This window comes from Macrobrachium nipponense, chromosome 16, assembly GCF_015104395.2.
Source record: "Macrobrachium nipponense isolate FS-2020 chromosome 16, ASM1510439v2, whole genome shotgun sequence".
NCBI lineage: Eukaryota > Metazoa > Arthropoda > Malacostraca > Decapoda > Palaemonidae > Macrobrachium > Macrobrachium nipponense.
This window is the reverse complement of record NC_087209.1, coordinates 956,481-973,980: the sequence shown is the minus strand read 5'-3', so window position 1 is coordinate 973,980 and position 17,500 is coordinate 956,481. Positions and strand designations below refer to the sequence as shown.

At 40.1% G+C, this 17,500-nt stretch overlaps 1 protein-coding gene across 3 annotated transcripts in view; it reads left to right on the top strand.

The window, feature by feature from the left end:
• LOC135195503 (carboxypeptidase B-like) overlaps positions 1 to 17,500 on the top strand; it is a 403,889-nt gene that overhangs the window by 332,328 nt on the left and 54,061 nt on the right. The window contains exon 1 of one of the 3 annotated variants that reach the window (XM_064221725.1): positions 13,599 to 14,045. The exons of the other annotated variants lie outside the window; for them this stretch is intronic. Coding sequence (XP_064077795.1) covers positions 13,752 to 14,045 — 294 coding nt within the window. The 5' untranslated portion in view covers positions 13,599 to 13,751. Of the gene's footprint in view, positions 1 to 13,598; positions 14,046 to 17,500 lie in introns of those variants that run through there. 3 annotated transcript variants of the gene reach the window in all.

Sequence of the window (17,500 nt, the reverse complement as noted above, 5' to 3'; positions counted from 1 at the left end):
GGTTGATGTGAATCTACTATAGCCTCTGGGGGTTAATTACAGTTGACCCCCAAAACGTAACGGTAGATTCTTAATAAGAAACCCAAATACTGTAGGAAACTGTAATTTTCAAGGAAATACCCGACGTGGAGTTATTACCTAGATCTACCAGTTAAAATACTCAAAAGTACCTCAGCCTGATTTATCATTATTAATATATTTTGAATTTTTACAATGAAGTCCAAGGTTTCAGACAACACACCGCTACAGAAACCATATCACAATAATACAGTACATATGAAATTCTTTAAATAACAAAATAAACTACAAAGTTCACTGGTAAAAAAGTATTATAAAACCAACCTTAAGAGCAGCAGTAAAACTTCAGTAATAATACACAATTGTACCTCAATAATATATATAATTGTGCCAAATAACAACAATAACATTATTATTATTATTATTCTGTTAAAAAGGATGGCAGAATTAAGCGAGTTGATTTTATATATTGTTTTTTCTATTTTCCTAACAATTCGCTTCTCAGGCTCAGCGATGTTTCTGAGTAACTGGCCAATATTCATATTGGGAATTTTCAAAAATTGTAAATGCTGAAGGAATCTTTTATTAGAACAGGATATCAGGTCCAGGTCAAGCAGGGGTCGTCGTCAGTGCCGGTATTATTCCGTAAGCGTAGTTCAGTTCGGGCCAGGGTCGTCTTTGGATTAAGGGCTGGTGTTGGTGCTGGTATAGCTGGTATTACGTAACGTTTCGACCTTCTCGTAGGTCATCTTCGGACGAGTCGGTTGAAGAGACTGTAGCAAGAAAGTTTGCGGAACGGTATTTATAGCGGCACGGACCTAGAGTTGCATTCTCATTGGTCGGGCCGGTCTTGGGCGAAGCCGTGGATCTCGCCTCGAAGGTCTCGGGGATTCTCTTGTGCGAGCGCCACAGTGGTGTGCCTGGGGATGAACGTCAGGAATTCCGTCTGTAGCAGGAATCATATCATCCTGTGGGGGCTCCTGATTATCTGGCATCGTCGGGGGGTCGCTCGCTGCTCTCCGGGCGGCGGTGGGAAGGAGAAACGTTTCTTGAGTTATATTCAAGTTTGGTTTTTTCTCCTTACCTATATGAAGGGCTTCTAGGAGGCGCAGACGTCGGGGATCTGTTGTCTGATCTATTATTATGATATTAGGGATAATATCATTTCTTTTTATCCTTTTGTTAGAACAGTCCTGGCGTGGTTGAATATGGCTCCTTCTTGGCATGGCAGGAGATTCGCTTGGAGAAACGCATGGAGGTCATACCGACGTATTTGCCGAGGCATCCTCGGACGGGGCATGTGTAACGGTAGAACCACACTCGTCTTCTTCAAGGGATCCTGCAGGGGCGCCGAGGGTTGTTTCTCATCACCAGGCTGCTCGTCTTCTTCGTTTTATAATATAATAATTATTTTAATATTTCGTCTGGGTCGGCGGGGCTGACGTTCTCTTCGATGATCTTTTTTGAGGGCTTGTTCGTCTCCTTGTACCTCCGGTGGAAGTGCCCCCTTGTAGAAAAGCTTGATGGGTCTCTGCAACGTCGGGGCGGGGTTCCTGGTGGTACCAGGCATCCATACTTTTCCTTATTGACTCATCAACAGCACGATTGGTGTGTCCGTTGTCGAGGGTGTACACGAAGCCGACGAACCTGGGAATGTGCATGAACGGTGAGAGTGAGTGCCCTGAGAGGTATAAGCGCTCCACCATCAGCGCCCTCGTCAGGAGCCCGCTCTTACACTGCTCCTCTTGGAATGACACACACAGTGAGTTGGAGCGCGCCGCCCAGGTCCTCGTCGACAACGGACACACCAATCGTGCTGTTGATGAGTCAATAAGGAAAAGTATGGATGCCTGGTACCACAGGAACCCCGCCCCGACGTTGCAGAGCCCATCAAGCTTTTCTACAAGGGGTGCACTTCCACCGGAGGTACAAGGAGGACGAACAAGCCCTCAAAAAGATCATCGAGGAGAACGTCAGCCGGAATAATACCGGCACTGACGACGACCCCTGCTTGACCTGGACCTGATATCCTGTTCTAATAAAAGATTCCTTCAGCATTTACAATTTTTGAAAATTCCCAATATGAATATTGGCCAGTTACTCAGAAACATCGCTGAGCCTGAGAAGCGAATTGTAAGGAAAATAGAAAAACAATATATAATCAACTCGCTTAATTCTGCCATCCAAGTGGCTAATCTTTTTCCTACCCATTCCGTCCCTCCTCTGTTACTTCGTCGGTGTTTCTTCGTGTGTCGTTGTTTGATACTTCATCCTCCCTGTCGTCTTCTGTGGCATCGTCTCTCAGTTCGTCTTCGTGCAATTCGTTGTCTGTATTTATTATTATTATTATTATTATTATTATTATTATTATTATTATTATTATTATTATTATTATTATTCGGTAGATGAAACCTATTTATATGGAACAATTCCACCACAGAGGCCATTGCCATTGAAATACAAACTTGAAGAGAATATTATTTCATTATTATTAATTATTATTTTATTATTATTATTATTTATTAGTATTATTATTATTATTATATTATTATTATTCGCAAGTAACTTTTAGGAACAGTAAATAAAAATGTTTTGCTATCAAATAAAACCAAAGATTGCGTTGACCATCCTCCCTGTTTGGCTGTTGCAATTTCAGATTGGACCCCAAGAGGATTATTTCCGATTTCGGAATTTTGTATTGAATTCTGACCCTTGTTTTTTTTTTTTTTTTTTTTTTTTTTTTTTGCAAAATTTAGAATGTCAGAAAGAGAAAAAAGAAAAAGTCAAATTTAGGAGGAATTTTGAGGAGTGAGTTGAAATTCTCTCTCTCTCTCTCTCTCTCTCTCTCTCTCAATACTGAGGGGATGGCAATTGTACTCTCTCTCTCTCTCTCTCTCTCATACATACATAAAAGTGTTTTTTTTTTCTAATACTAAGGAGATGGCAGTTGTAATTACTCTCTCTCTCTCTCTCTCTCTCTCTCTCTCTCTCTCTCTCTCTCTCTCTCAGAGTAATCTTTCGAGTCAATTGAATTCCGTATCTTGCTGACCCTAATCGGATCTATGCTTCAGTACGAATGTATGGGGTGGGGTGGGTGGGGGGGGGGGGGTTTCGCCGTCTGTGTACCTCACGTGGTGCACTGTAGGCATTTTACTAAAGGGTTCTTTGCAGCGTCCCTTCGGCCCCTATAGCTGCTTGCTTTACTTTACCTCCATTCCCGGTCCCTTTCTTCAATTTTGACAATTTCCAATATCACTGTAACTGTTAATTTGTAGTGCATTTTTTTAGTGCGTTACTAGCTCCTTGTATGTATTCTCTTTTTTTATCTGTAGAATCTTGTAATTGATCTATCTTTTTTTTTTTTTTTTTTTTTTTTTTTTTTTTTTTTTTTGTCCAACCGCTCCAACTCCCTAATTTCAGTCTTGAGCGCTGAATAGCGTTATTAGCTCCTTGTATTTATTCTCTTGTTTTTCTGGATTGTTTATCTGGAGAATCTTGTAATTCATATATCTTATTTTCTGGCTTTTTTTTTTTTTGGCTGTCCAACCGCTCCAACTCCCTCATTTCACTATCTTGAGCGCTGATTGGTCGAAAGTGCCTCAGTGCTTGACTTGACAGCTTAGAAATTCATAAATAAAAAATATATATTTTCAGAATTTATTCTCCGATTCCAAAATGATCTCATTCAATTACTAAATCAAAATAAATTTTATTATTTTCAGAATGTATTCACTGATTCCAAAATTATCTCGCTCAGTTACTAAATCAAAGTAAATTTTATGGTTTTCTAAATATATCCACTGATTCCATAATGATCTCATCAGTTGCGTAAGCAATGAAGAACAGAGTGTATTTGATTTCAACAGGAAAATTACATCACCAAATCCCATCGTTTTCGTAATATTTTTTTTAATAATGTCTAATCTGCTTTAAGCCTTTTCGTTCATCAAAGAACGAAGCGTAAATACTCATTAATTACCCGTGAGACGCGATACCGTTTAATATCGTTCACAAGTTTAATATCGTTCACAAAGAGGGATTAACTACGTACGTATAAGTCACCCTCAGGTCATGCTGCTTAGAAAAAGGGAAGGTTTAATTGCGAGTAAATCACCCTCGAGGATTCGCGTTGTATGAAAAATGGAAGATGAACGGCTTCCCCCCCACCCCCCGCCCCCGCCCCCCGCCCCGCCCCGCCCCCCCCCAATTCCCCAACCGGATAACGCGTCTAAAAGTCGAAGGAGAAGAGTAGAGGTCACAAAGCTTTACGTAAACCAAAATGAAGAATTAGAATAGAAAGTTGCCATTATGCCGCCTTTACTATTTGCTTGAAGGCAGACAATATTGCTGACGTTTTCAAATATATTAACGCCATTCTTATTCTATCAGTTTCCTCTGACTTCTTTTTTTTTATAAAAAAAATATATATATAGAATGGCTTTCAACTTGAAAAAACAAAATAGAACAACTTCCAACTGGAAAAACACAACATAAGAACTTTTTGTTTTGAAAAATAGAGTAGAACAACTTCTAACGGGAAAAACAAAAACAGAACAATTTTTTGAAATTAAGTAGAACAACTTCTATCTGGAAAACCAAAAAGAGCATTTTTTTGTTTTGAAAATAAAGTAGAACAACTTTTAACTGGAAAAACTCAACAGAACATTTTTTTTTTTTGAAAAACAAAGTAGAACAACTTCTATCTGGAAAAACTCAACAGAACAATTTTTTTGTTTTGAAAAACAAAATGGAACAACTTGACAGGTTTTGATGCGTGAAAATGGGAGGTTAAAAGTTGTTCTGTTTTGTTTTCCAATTTAAAAGTTATTCTATTTCGTTTTTCAAAACAGAAGGTTGTTCTATTTTGTTCTTCCAATAACAAGTTTTTAGTTTTTTAAGTGAAAAGTTGTTCTATTTTGTTTTTCGAAACAAAATGTTGTTTTGTTTTGTTTTTCCAGTTAGAACTTGCTCTCTGCTTTGTTTTCCAATTAGAAGTTGTTCTCGGTTTTGTTTTTCCAGTTAGAAGTTGCTCTGTGATGTTTTTCAGTGAAAAGTGGTTCTACATTGTTTTTCAAAAGAAAAAAGTTGTTCTGTTTTGTTTTTCAAAACAGTAAGTTATGTTTTGTTCTACACAACAAAAAGTTGTTCTGTTTTGTTTTTCAAGTTAAGAGTTGTTCTATTTGGTTTTTCAAAACAAAAACGTTGTTTTGTTGTTTCCTTTCCAGTTAGAAGTTGTTCTGTTTTGTTCTTCCATTTGAAAGTCATTCCTTTCATTTTATATCAAAAGTCAGGGAAGAAACTGGTAGAATGAAAAGAGCTGAGTGTATCTGAAAGCGTCAGCTATATTGTTTCTTTTCAGACTAAATGTTTACGGTAGAAGTTACGTAAAGACGACATAAAGATAATTTTCCATTTTAGTTCTTCCTTTTGGTTTACGTAAAACCTTGGTTCAGAAGGAAATAGGATACCCGTTCCGTCGGCCTTTGGGTTACAAACGCCCTTTTGAATGTTTCAGAAGGAACACGAAAACCAAAGAAAATAAAGACAGTCCCTGGCGCCTAAAACACACACACACACACACACACGTCGAAACAAATGCGTCGAGATTCCTGACTGGAAAACGAACATAAGTCTGCGATTACACGGGCGATTTGGTATCCGTCGCAGTCTTTCCCTATATGCTTATTGTTTTCCTTTTTCCCATTATATTATTTCGTATTATATATTATTTCCAGCTCGCTCAGCTCTGTAAATGTCAGTGCCGATGGTGCTGTCGATAAATCCTCCGTGAGTTCCTTTTGGGGACGGCGGGTAATTATGTGGTTCGCGTGAGTTACCCTTTCGATGTGACTGATGGTCCACAAAGATATTTATTTATTACAGTTACGAATATTTACACGATATGCATTCTTGTCCTTATTATTATTAATAATGGGGCAGCAGCGTTTTCGTGTTGGCTTCGATAAGGTTCAGTGCAGCTTTATACATATATATTGGAAATGGCGCAGTTTGTATGATTAAGTTACAGGTTTACTTCTGTGTATGTAGTTGGTTTTTTTTTTCGTTTTTTTATTTATATTAGTAATTTTATTTCATGTCCCTTAACCGACACCTCTTTCTTGGCTTCGTTTCCCCCTTATATCGACGAGTTGATGTCCTTGACTTTTCTTATCTATGATAATAATAGTGAATATTATTATTATTTTCAATTCGATCATATTAGCTCTTACCGTCTCCATTTTTTCCCCCTCTGCTCCACCTTTTCCTTGAGTCCGCCAACCAGAGTTTTAGTTATTATCTATATTTTTTTCATCTGCTCCACCTTTTGCCCGATCCGGCCAACCATGTTTTAGTTATCGTCTTTATTTATTTATTTATTTATTTTTTTACTCCACCTTTTCCCCGAATCGGCCAAACTGGCTTTTAGTTATTATTGTCTTTTTTTTTCATTTTGTTTTTCCATCTGCTCCACCTTTTCCTCGAGTCCTCCAACCACAGTTTTAGTTATTATCGTTTCTATTTCTTTCCCTCCCCTCACGATTTCGCTTACGATCGTTTAAGTTGTCTTCTCATTTTCTCATTATATTTTTCTCCCTCTGCTCCACCTTTTCCTCGATTTCACCAACTATCATATTTTTACCTGTTATCGTCTCTCTGTTCCCCTCCCTCTCCCCTCTGCACCCACCTATCCCCCAATTCCGCCGACCACTGTTTTAGTTATCATCGTCTGTTTTTATTTTTTCCCCTCTGCTCCACCTTTTCCTCGAGTCCGCCAACCATCGTTCATACCTTTTCGGGCTCAATTCACTATTTCCCCCGCTATTTCCGATTACTGGGCTCGCTGCGATTCTGCAAAATGTCTAGACAACCTGCAATGATTTTTCGCCCTTTTTTCAGACCAGAGTATTTCTCTCTCTCTCTCTCTCTCTCTCTCTCTCTCTCTCTCTCTCTCTCTCTCTCTCAATTCGTTGTGAATATCCTCATTCTCCTGTTTTTGCCATAACTAACGAGAGGGCAATTTGATTTCCTCTCTCTCTCTCTCATAGAAACATGAACGTCGATGCATTCTCTCTCTCTCTCTCTCTCTCTCTCTCTCTCTCTCTCTCTCTCTCTCTCTCTCTCTCTCTCTACCCAAACACATGAACAAATGGTCCCTTGAACCATACAAAAACTTCTTTCAGTTTTCTTCTGAAGACGGAAAAAGAAACCCACAAGATAACTGAGTATTATAACTTTGTTTACTTGTAAGTGTTTACATAGTATTTTACTCGGCACTCGAGTACGTTCAGGTCCCATCTGTGGCTCTTTCTCAAGAGATGTGTATGTTGTCAGCCTGGGTCTAGTTAGACCCAACAGTCTTCTGGAACTACTTCTTGTGTCACTTATCTTGCCGTATGAAAATATATGCACATTATTATAAATAATGGCGGTGGATTAAGCTACACTTTGCAAGAGCTTTTTGATTCCGGAGACATTAGTCTCAGCTGGCTGTCATAATTCTTTTTAATGGTGTTTTTTTTCATCTTTTGTATTGTACGTTCGTCCACTCATACAGTAATCGCAGAGACAGCTATTTGTTTAGTGTTCACTTCCTACTTTGGTGAGTTAACGTTTTAATTTTGTGATATGGAATTCTTAGAATTTGGTATTGTGAATTTTGAACTAATTCACTTTCAGTTTTGTGATTGTTAATTTTTTTATCCTTTGAATATGGAGTAATTTGACTTCAGTCTTCGTAAATCTTCTGAATTTCTTATTGTCATTTTTTATCCATTGAATAAGGAGTAATTGGTCTTCATTCTTTTGATTGTGAATAGACTGTTTTTTTAGTGGCATTTTGAGTATTTTCCTTATGATTTTGAATAAATTTATATTCAGTTTCATGATTTTGAGGCAGTTTACCTTCAAAATTGTGAATTTGAGATTAATTCAGCAAAAGTCATGGGAATTTTGCATTTATTTATGTTCACCTGAACTTGGAAGTGACTTTTATAATGGCGTAATTTTTTTATTCCATCTTCACTCTCGTAATTTGGAGTGAAGTCGTCTTCAGTCTCGCCATTCTGAATGACGGTAATTCATCCTCAGTCCTTTTCATTTCGAGTAAGATAATTTCAGTCATGCAATTTTGAAGTTATTCAGGATCTGCTTTGTAATCTGAAGTGGGTAACATTCTTCCTTCGGCTCTCTTATTTGTCTAATGGTTTTATATCGCCCAAATCTTGTCATAATCCCGTATTAGTAACTTCCCTTCTCGTTGTACTTGTTTACTTGTTCCTAATCTTGCTTTCTTGTAATGCATTCAGTGCACCCCATGCAGTGCAATGTAGGCATTTCTTGAGGTTCTTTGCGGCGTCCCTTCGGCCCCTAGCTGCAGCCCCTTTCATTCCTTTTACCGTACCTCCGTGCGTGTTCTCTTTCTTCCATCTTCCTTTCCGCCCTCTCCTAACAATTTCTTCATAGTGCAACTGCGAGGCATTTTTACTGCCAATATTCCCTTCTAGCTCCGAGTGCCCTCATTGGTCCCAGCTGTGGAGCTCTGGCCCAAATTTTACGTTTTAATTTCAGTTCTAATCCAGAGAAATAACTTTATGAGTTTTATAAATTTTACGCGTCTTATTTTTTTTTTTTTCACTTATTCTCCTTTCCTTTCATTATTTCTCTTGCTGTTCCGTCGTTCCTCTCGGAAATCTTCGTCCTCCTGGTTCTTGTGATTAATGACTCCGCTCCCGTTATTAATGACGATGCTCTCAGGATTTAGAGGCTGTAATGGTATTACGGAGCGCCGTACGTCATTACCCGATTTTCGTGCTTAATTATCGTTTATTCTCGTGTACATTTATGTACGTTTATGTATTTAATTATTATTTTTTTCCATTTTCTCTTCCATATTTTTATTTACGGACGTACTATTCTGTTGAGCTTGTTTTAGAAATTACCTGCCGTTCAGGTTTTTCATGATCTAAGTTAGTGCATTTTGAGTCATCTTACTATAGTGGGCTTAATTAATGTCTGTCCGTCCGTCTGTCATTCAATCACGGCCAATGGGCTGGTCCGATGGGCATGAAACTTGGCATGGTTATATTGGGGGCCCCTATGATGGTTTATAATGGAGTTTCATCCTACCTCCCCCTCCCCCCTTCGAAGGGGGTAGGGGTGAGAAGGGATTCCCTGAAGCGGAGCTGGTTCTGCCCCTGAAATGAGGGTGGTTGCGCCCTTAGACTTAGTTACTTTACGAATTTCCATACATGATTTCTATATACATATGTTTGCTAGTAATAATAATAATAATAATAATAATAATAATAATAATAATAGCCGCTTGAAAACCTCTTGACAAGTCAATTACCAAGGTTGACCAGTCAAGTCCAGAGTTTCTTTCCTTTGTTTTAATTCAGTCAATACTCCTTTGTTTCTTTACTAATTTTGATATTACTTCTTATTTAGATTGTTAATATTTATTGACCATAATATTTTATTTTCTATTTGTTACTGATCATTTGCACTGTTGTAAAAAAAAATTCTCCATGCCAAGTTCTGATTGAAATGAAGCCGGGTATTAGCAATCACACTTATTCGCTCTGATGGTTTCTCCTGTCTTATTGTGACCCATTCTCTATCACACCAGGCATCTGAGATCTGTTGTAAGTCTCAGTGCATCTGCTTACGTAGTACCTGCTTACACCAAGCTTCTAGCGCCTCAGTGGCGTGGTCGGTATGGTGTTGGGCTGCCACCTTTGTGGCCACGAGTTCGATTCTCGGGCATTCCATTGAGGTGTGAGAGACGTGTATTTCTGGCGATAGAAGTTCATTTTCGACGTGGTTCGCAAGTCACGTAAAGCCGTTGGTCCCGTTGATGAATAACCACTGGTTCCATGCAACGTAAAAACACCATTTAAAAAAAAAATAAGTTTCTGATAGCAGCAATTTTCGAAGCATCGGCTTGCGCAAGAGTGTTGGTATTCTCCATGCCCACAGCGAACCGTGAGCGAAAATATCGACCGATCTCGCTGACAAAGCCGTTGTTAACCCTTCTCGGTGTCTCTTATGAGCAGAGGTTCACACTCACGAGGTTCGTTTTCAGGTTTGTTTATCTTGTAAGTGTTCTCGAGAGGCGATCCATCTTAGGTCAATTTGTCTTCAGCCAGACTTGACTTGTATGCCCAAGACAAACAAGGGGGAGGTTGTTTGTCAAGTGGTTTGTCCTCTTCCATCTTAGCCGAATTTCAGACCCGGGTGAACTGGGCAGGGTCCAACGTACTAGGACCCGGGGTCACTTGGCAGGTCCTCCTTTATGTTCTCCATTCTGCAGTAAATGAATTAGAAGGACTTTTGTCTACCCAGGTAAGACAGGTCTCATTATTGAACATTCTGTCTCCTTACCTTTTGCTCTAATCATAGATTTGGACTGATTCTCCCTTACTGCAGCTATCTAACTTTGGAATTTTATTCATGCCTCGGTTTTCCTTCATTTTTTCCCCTCAGTCATGAACTAAATAAAGAACATATGGATGTTTATTCTGTCGTTATAACGCCACCTCAGGTATCTTCGGAATTTCACAGCTTACGCATAGTTCCTCCTTGGACGAGCAGTTTACGTGCTCGCCTACCGATTCGGTAGTCGTGTGTTCGATTCCCAGCTCTGCCACCGTGGAATCAGAGGAATTAGTTTTTGGTGATTAGAAATTCATTTCTCGATACAATGTGGTTCGAATCCCACTATAAGCTGTAGGTCCCGTTGCTAGGTAACCAGTTGGTTCCTAGCCACGCAGAAATAACTAATCCTTCTGGCCAGCCTTAGGAGTGCTGTTCATCAGCTCAGTGCAGTGGTCTGGTTAAACAAAGATATACTTAACTTCTTTTTCTAAACTTACACAGATAAATAGATAAGTTTCCTTTATCAACAACTGTATTTCCATTATTAAATAACATTATTCTCACTGCTAAACAACTAAATTGTGTAGCAGAAACGTAAAAACAGCTACACTTCGTGTATGAAACAACAGTTTGTAATGCTGTGTAAGTTTATATCCACTGATAAAAAAAAGACTAGACTAAGCTGATAAACATACTGTATTTCGACTTGACGTCAAGTAGGTTTTTATTGCTGAGCATCGAGAATCTGTAGACTTAGAATCTGTAGAGTAAGAATCTGTATACTTCTGATGGTAAATCCTTCTTTTCCGCACGTAACCAAATTCCTTTTGCTGAACAGACAAAGTCCCTCAGGAACAACTACATTTCCTGTGCCGAGCAAGTCATAAAATAAGGAACTCTTGCTGTTTTTCCATGCTACAATAAACACAAGATTATTTTTTTCCCTTCGGGGATATTTTTTTCAAGCTAGCAATAAAATAGATAAGTTTATCAGGCGATAGCATTTTGTTGTTTACGAGTATTAACAAATAGCATTATTACGGTTGAGAACAGCCATGTTTCTCTCTCTCTCTCTCTCTCTCTCTCTCTCTCTCTCTCTCTCTCTCTCTGACCTCCATTGCGTAAGCGTGTACATTAGTAGGTGTACCTACAAACATGTAATCACTCCCACAAAATAAATAATATATCTCAGACCACGGAGAGAGAGAGAGAGAGAGAGAGAGAGAATTATGTCCCCACAGGTTACAAATCATACTGATCACACCAGCGATCTTTAAAAGGTGCATGGCAACCATTAACAAATACCATACGCGTCACTGAAGGGATTATGTAAGTGAGAATTAATCCACCAGGATATTAAATTTATGTTTCGTAGGATTAGGGATTTACCTACTGTTTTCAGATCCTTTGTCGTATCAGTTGACGAGCTTAATATTTTCATTCTCGTCAACGATGACTGCTGGTGGTTTTATCTCTCTCTCTCTCTCTCTCTCTCTCTCCTCTCTCTCTCTCTCTCTTCCTCACAACTAGTTTAGGCAACTGCTTCCATTCAAAGTGATGCGACAATTCTCTCTCTCTCTCTCTCTCTCTCTCTCTCTCTCTCTCTCTCTCTCTCTCTCTCTCTCTCTCTCTCTCTCTCTCTCTCACGTTTTGGACATAATTGCCGATTGTTGTCATACGTTACTGCCATTAGGAGCGACAACAATCATTCTTTCTGGATGTGCGAACACTTGCTCCTACTCTCTCTCTCTCTCTCTCTTTCTCCCCACCACGTGGCTTCGTAGTATCATCAGGTGTACAGAATTGTCGGCGAACAAACGAACAAACGAACGTTTATCTCAGCGGCTGATCTAACCTTATTCGTGTATAAAACTACCTAGTTAAGCGCCGGGCAGCTCAGACGGCAGGTGTGCGTACTGTGCCGAAGCCGAAATTCTTATAGTTCGGGCGGTGGTGGCGACTCCGTTCGATTTCCAAGAGGATCAGCATCGTGACAGAAATAAAAATTCTTACTGTTCGAGCGTTGGTGCCTCTGTCCAGTTTTGAAGAGGAGCCGGATCGTGTGAGAAACTGACTAAAAGATCCGGTGGATCTGGATCGCAAGAGAAAGACAAAATCCGAGGACCCGGTCGTAAGAGAAAGGCAAAATCCGGAGGACCCAGATAGCTAGAGAAATACAAAAACTGTTGGATCCGGATCGCAAGAGAAAGACAAATTCCGGAGGACCCGGAGCGTAAGAGAATGACACAATCCGTAGGATCTGGATCGCAAGAGAATAACAAAATCTGAGGACCCGGATTGCAAGAGAAAGAAAAATCCGGAGGATCTGGATCGTAACAGAAAAACAAATTCCAGAGGACCCGGAGCGTAAGAGAAAGACAAAATCCAGAGGATCTGGATCGCAAGAGAAAGATAAAATCCGGAGGACCCGGAGCGTAAGAGAAAGAAAATCTGGAGGATCTGGATCGCAAGAGAAAAACAAAATCCGAAGGATCTGGATCGCAAGAGAAAAACAAAATCCGAAGGATCTGGATCGCAAGAAAAAGGCAAAATCCATTGGATCCAGATCACAAGAGGAAAAAAAAAACCAGGACCCAGGGATTCATAAGAAAGGACCAAAGGCCCATTAAAACCAACAGGAGGGGGAAAACCCCGGACATCGCAAGAGTAAGAAAAAATCCGTTGGATCCGGATTGTAAGAGAAAGACAAAAACCAGAGGACCCATGTAGCGAATTATATTGCGACTGACTTACCGGGTCCAACCCTGATCGTAAGAGAAAGACAAAATCCGTTGGATCCGGATTGCAAGAGAAAAACAAAAGCCAAGGACTCGAATCGTAAGAGAAAGACATAACTGAAGGACCCGGATCACAAGAGAAAGACAAAATCCGTTGGATCCGGATCGCAAGAAAAAAACAAGATCCAAGGACCCTGATTGCAAGAGAAAGACAAAAACCGGAGCACCCTGATCGTAAGAAAAAGACAAAATCCGGTGTTTCTGGATCGCAAGAAAAAAACCAGAGGACCCAGATCATAAAAGAAAGACAAAATCCGGTGGTTCTGGATCGCAAGAGAAAGACAAAATCCATTGGACCCGGGTCACAAGAAAAAAGAAACGGAGCACCTGGATCACAAGAGAAAAACAAAAACCGAGGACCCGGATCGCAAGAGAAAACAAAAACCGAGGACGGATCGTAGAGAAAACAAAAAACCGAGGACCCGGATCGCAAGAGAAAATCAAAATCCGGTCGCGAATTTTGGTAGAATTCTCGCTCTGGCTGAAAGGGCGGGGTGGGTGCCCCGACGCCATTCGAATATTCTATATCGTTTATTATTCTTTTGAAAAACGATAAACATGGATTTTTCCAAAAATGGAGCCACTGTTTTGGTGTTTAGTTTGATAATCCTCTGGTCTCGAGTCTCGAATTGTCTGTCACTGGACACAACGCATCCTCAGGATCCTCACGTAGGATTAGAGAACTCCCCCCCGAGACCCCCTCTACATCCCGAGTATAAGGACTACAGCAACTGGACCCTCTTGCGCCTCTATCCTACGGACCCTCAGGTCGTGAAGGAGATCCTTCAGGCTGCGGACGGCAATCCTGATGTCCGTGTCCTTAACGTACGAAGGGGGAACACGTACAGCGAAGTAAGTTCAAGTTTTGAGTCCTTGTTTGGTTAGGTCCTACGAGTGGTGGTTCCTCTCTCTCTCTCTCTCTCTCTCTCTCTCTCTCTCTCCATACGGGTGTTCAATGATCCGTGAAGCCTTTGGCAAAATGGGAAGGCAAATAAGTGAAAAATCGAGTGTCACACTCACCCTACATCCCTCCCCCAACTCTCTCTCTCTCTCTCTCTCTCTCTCTCTCTCTCTCTCTCTCTCTCTCTCTCTCTCTCTTCGTCCACGAATATATCTGCTGTCTTTGGCAAAAAAGTATAAGATAAGACTCATGGATAATGTGAAAGAAGAGAGGGAGGGAGATAAAGGAGAAGAAAGGGAGAGGAGAGAGAGCGCGGTCTGAACGACGAATCCGAAAGAGAGAGAGAGAGAGAGTTCATAACAAAATAATTTAAACACCAAAAATTGTCTAGACACTTCTATTAGAAATATGGAAAAAAAGTTAAAAACAATTCTCACTGAGAGAGAGAGAGAGAGAGAGAGGAGAGAGAGAGAGAGAGAGAGGTGGGGGCGGAGTGCGAGTTACGGCACACCACACACACACACACACACACACACACCACCACAACCCACCACACACCAACAAACCCCACAACAACTCAAATTCTTAGGAGTGTTTAATCTTTAGCCTACTGTTACTAAACAGATGTGAAAAGACATTCAAGGTATTATATAAATTACACACAGATTGACTCACTACCTTTCACATGGCACTGGGTCATTAAGCATGTGTGGAGAGACACTTAAGACAAGGTCGGCGCAGAGAGAGAGAGAGGAGAGAGGAGAGAGAGAGAGAGAGAGAGAAGAGAGAGAGATACTTGACTTGACTTGGTATATGACGTAGTCAGGTTGTGGGAGTAACTCTTGATAATTCGTCACGTCTTTATTGGCACAGTTTTGTCAGAGTGGAAAAACTATGAGAGAGAGAGAGAGAGAGAGAGAGGGGGGGGGGGGGGAATAAACAGCATAAACGCAAATTTTGCCAGAGGTCTAGATAGGGCGAGGATGAGAGAGAAAGGTCTTATCAGGTATAAGTCTACCGGCGACTGTCTAATCTTTCCTCAATGAATATTTGAGAGATAAGGAAACGATTAAATAGACTTTTCTTATCAACAGACAGACACATGTAATTGATAAGATAAACTGGGCGGTAATCAGTGAATTGTGCACCTTCATCTTGTGAGCAGAGTTCTTCACTTTTTAGTCTCATGTGCAAGCTTTCTATTCTCGTGGATGCTTCTCGCTCAGCTAGAAAATAGACATGCTGGTTAGTCTCTTATACCAGCTTTATTATGCACAAAAGTAGAATAGATTTTGTATGTAACCTTAGCCTTGTTGGCTAGTCTCATATATTCATATATTTGCATGATAATGGACAAAAAGCAAGAAAGCTATGATATGTTAACCTAAAATGTTTCAGGTTCTGAAATTGATGGAATCAAGTTCTATACTATAAAAGTTTACTTATAAAATGTGTTATAAAATCCCTTTTGAAATTAAAGTTTCTATAAAATTTCTCTGTCAAAACATAACTTTAACTTTTACCAAAGTCAATGTGGTATTCCATATTCAAAGATACTGAAATTTTTTATTCATACGTACAGATTACCAGTAATATAGGAGGATCCTGTTCGTTGCAACGTTACATTTCTTATATCAATCAGTGACAAAGGACTGTATAAGTTATTTCTTTCCCGTCTAAGATAACATGTCTGCAAAGTAGAGTAGCCTCTGGGGTTAAATGAAATTCATTTCCTTGTGGATAGGTTTTTTTGGGGGGTTAGGGGGGGCCGGGCAGGAGGTGGTTTTCTTCGGGCAGGTACTAGAAAAGGGACAATAGGTTGCCAGATCCATTGAAAAGAAGAAGAAAAAGAAGGAAGCTAAAAAAGATGGACACTTTATCAGCAATTTTTTCGGCTTTTTTGTTTCATTTTTATTTTTATTTTAGTTTTCGGTAAAAGGAAACTATTGAGATGGCTTTGACTGCCCGTCCGCTCTTTTTCTGTTTCTGTCCGCCCACAGATATTGAAAACTCTGAGGCTCCAGGGTTGCAAATTGGTATGTTGATCATCCACCCTCCAATCATCAAACATACCAAATTGCAGCCCTCTAGCCACCGTAGTTTTTATTTCATTTAAGGTTAAAGTTAGCCATAATCGTGCGTCTGGCAACGGTATAGGATAGACCACCACCGTGCCGTGGTTGAAGTTTCATGGGTACGGCTCATACATATACTGAGACCACCGAAAGATGGATCTATTTTTTGTGGTCTTGATTATGCGCTGGTCTGATAACTTGATTGCGCCGAAGAAACTTATGCGCATTTTTTACCTATTTTTTTTTCTCCCTCAAACTCCAGGGATCTTCCCTCTCCATACCAGTGACATTGAAGCGTTTATCAGCGTCGAGATCTGACGAGGCCACGAAAACCTCTAGAGACGAGATGTCTGAAATGACAACGAGTTAATCTCTCATTTTAAAAATGCGGTAAATGAGAAGACAGGGTTCATCTCTGGCGCCAACTTCATTATTATTCTCTGGATCTCCTTCACGCTTGGCGGCCTCTTAATTAATTAACGGAGGACCTACTGGAGGAAGGACTTACCGAATGAAGGCCCTACCGAATGAAGGACCTACCGAATGAAGGACTTACTGAATTAAGGACCTACGGATTGAAAGACTTACCGAATGAAGGGCCTACCTAATTAAGGACCTACCAAATGAAGGACCTACCGAATGAAGGACCTACCGAATACAGGACCTACCGAATGCAGGACTTACCGAATGCAGGACCTACCGAATACAGGACCTACCGAATGCAGGACTTACCGAATGAAGGACCTACCGAATACAGGACCTACCGAATGCAGGACCTACCGAATGAAGGACCTACCTAATTAAGGACCTACCAAATGAAGGACCTACCGAATGAAGGACCTACCGAATGCAGGACTTACCGAATGAAGGACCTACCGAATGCAGGACTTACCGAATGAAGGACCTACCGCTGAGGTGTCGAGACAGTGAGAATGAGTGGCTGATTTTTTTTCTCTCTCTCTCCTCATTTCCGCCCTCCCCCAAACCCCTACCCCGACTCCTTCCATCCATCCATGGGGGGGGGGGAGACAAAGAAAGACACTAGTTTGGCCGTCATTTTATTTGTAGATTTTATAAAAATAAATAAGATACGTATTTCCAGTTGTATGATCGTGGCTTTTAGTAGTTATTTTCGTGAAATATGGATGTATGTATGTATATTCTATGTACATATAATTATACAAAATGTTTATATATTATATTATTATATATATATAATATATATATATATATATATATATATATATATATATATATATGTATGTATGTATTGTATGTATGTATGTGTAATGTATTTATATGTATTACATACATATATGTGTGAGTACGTG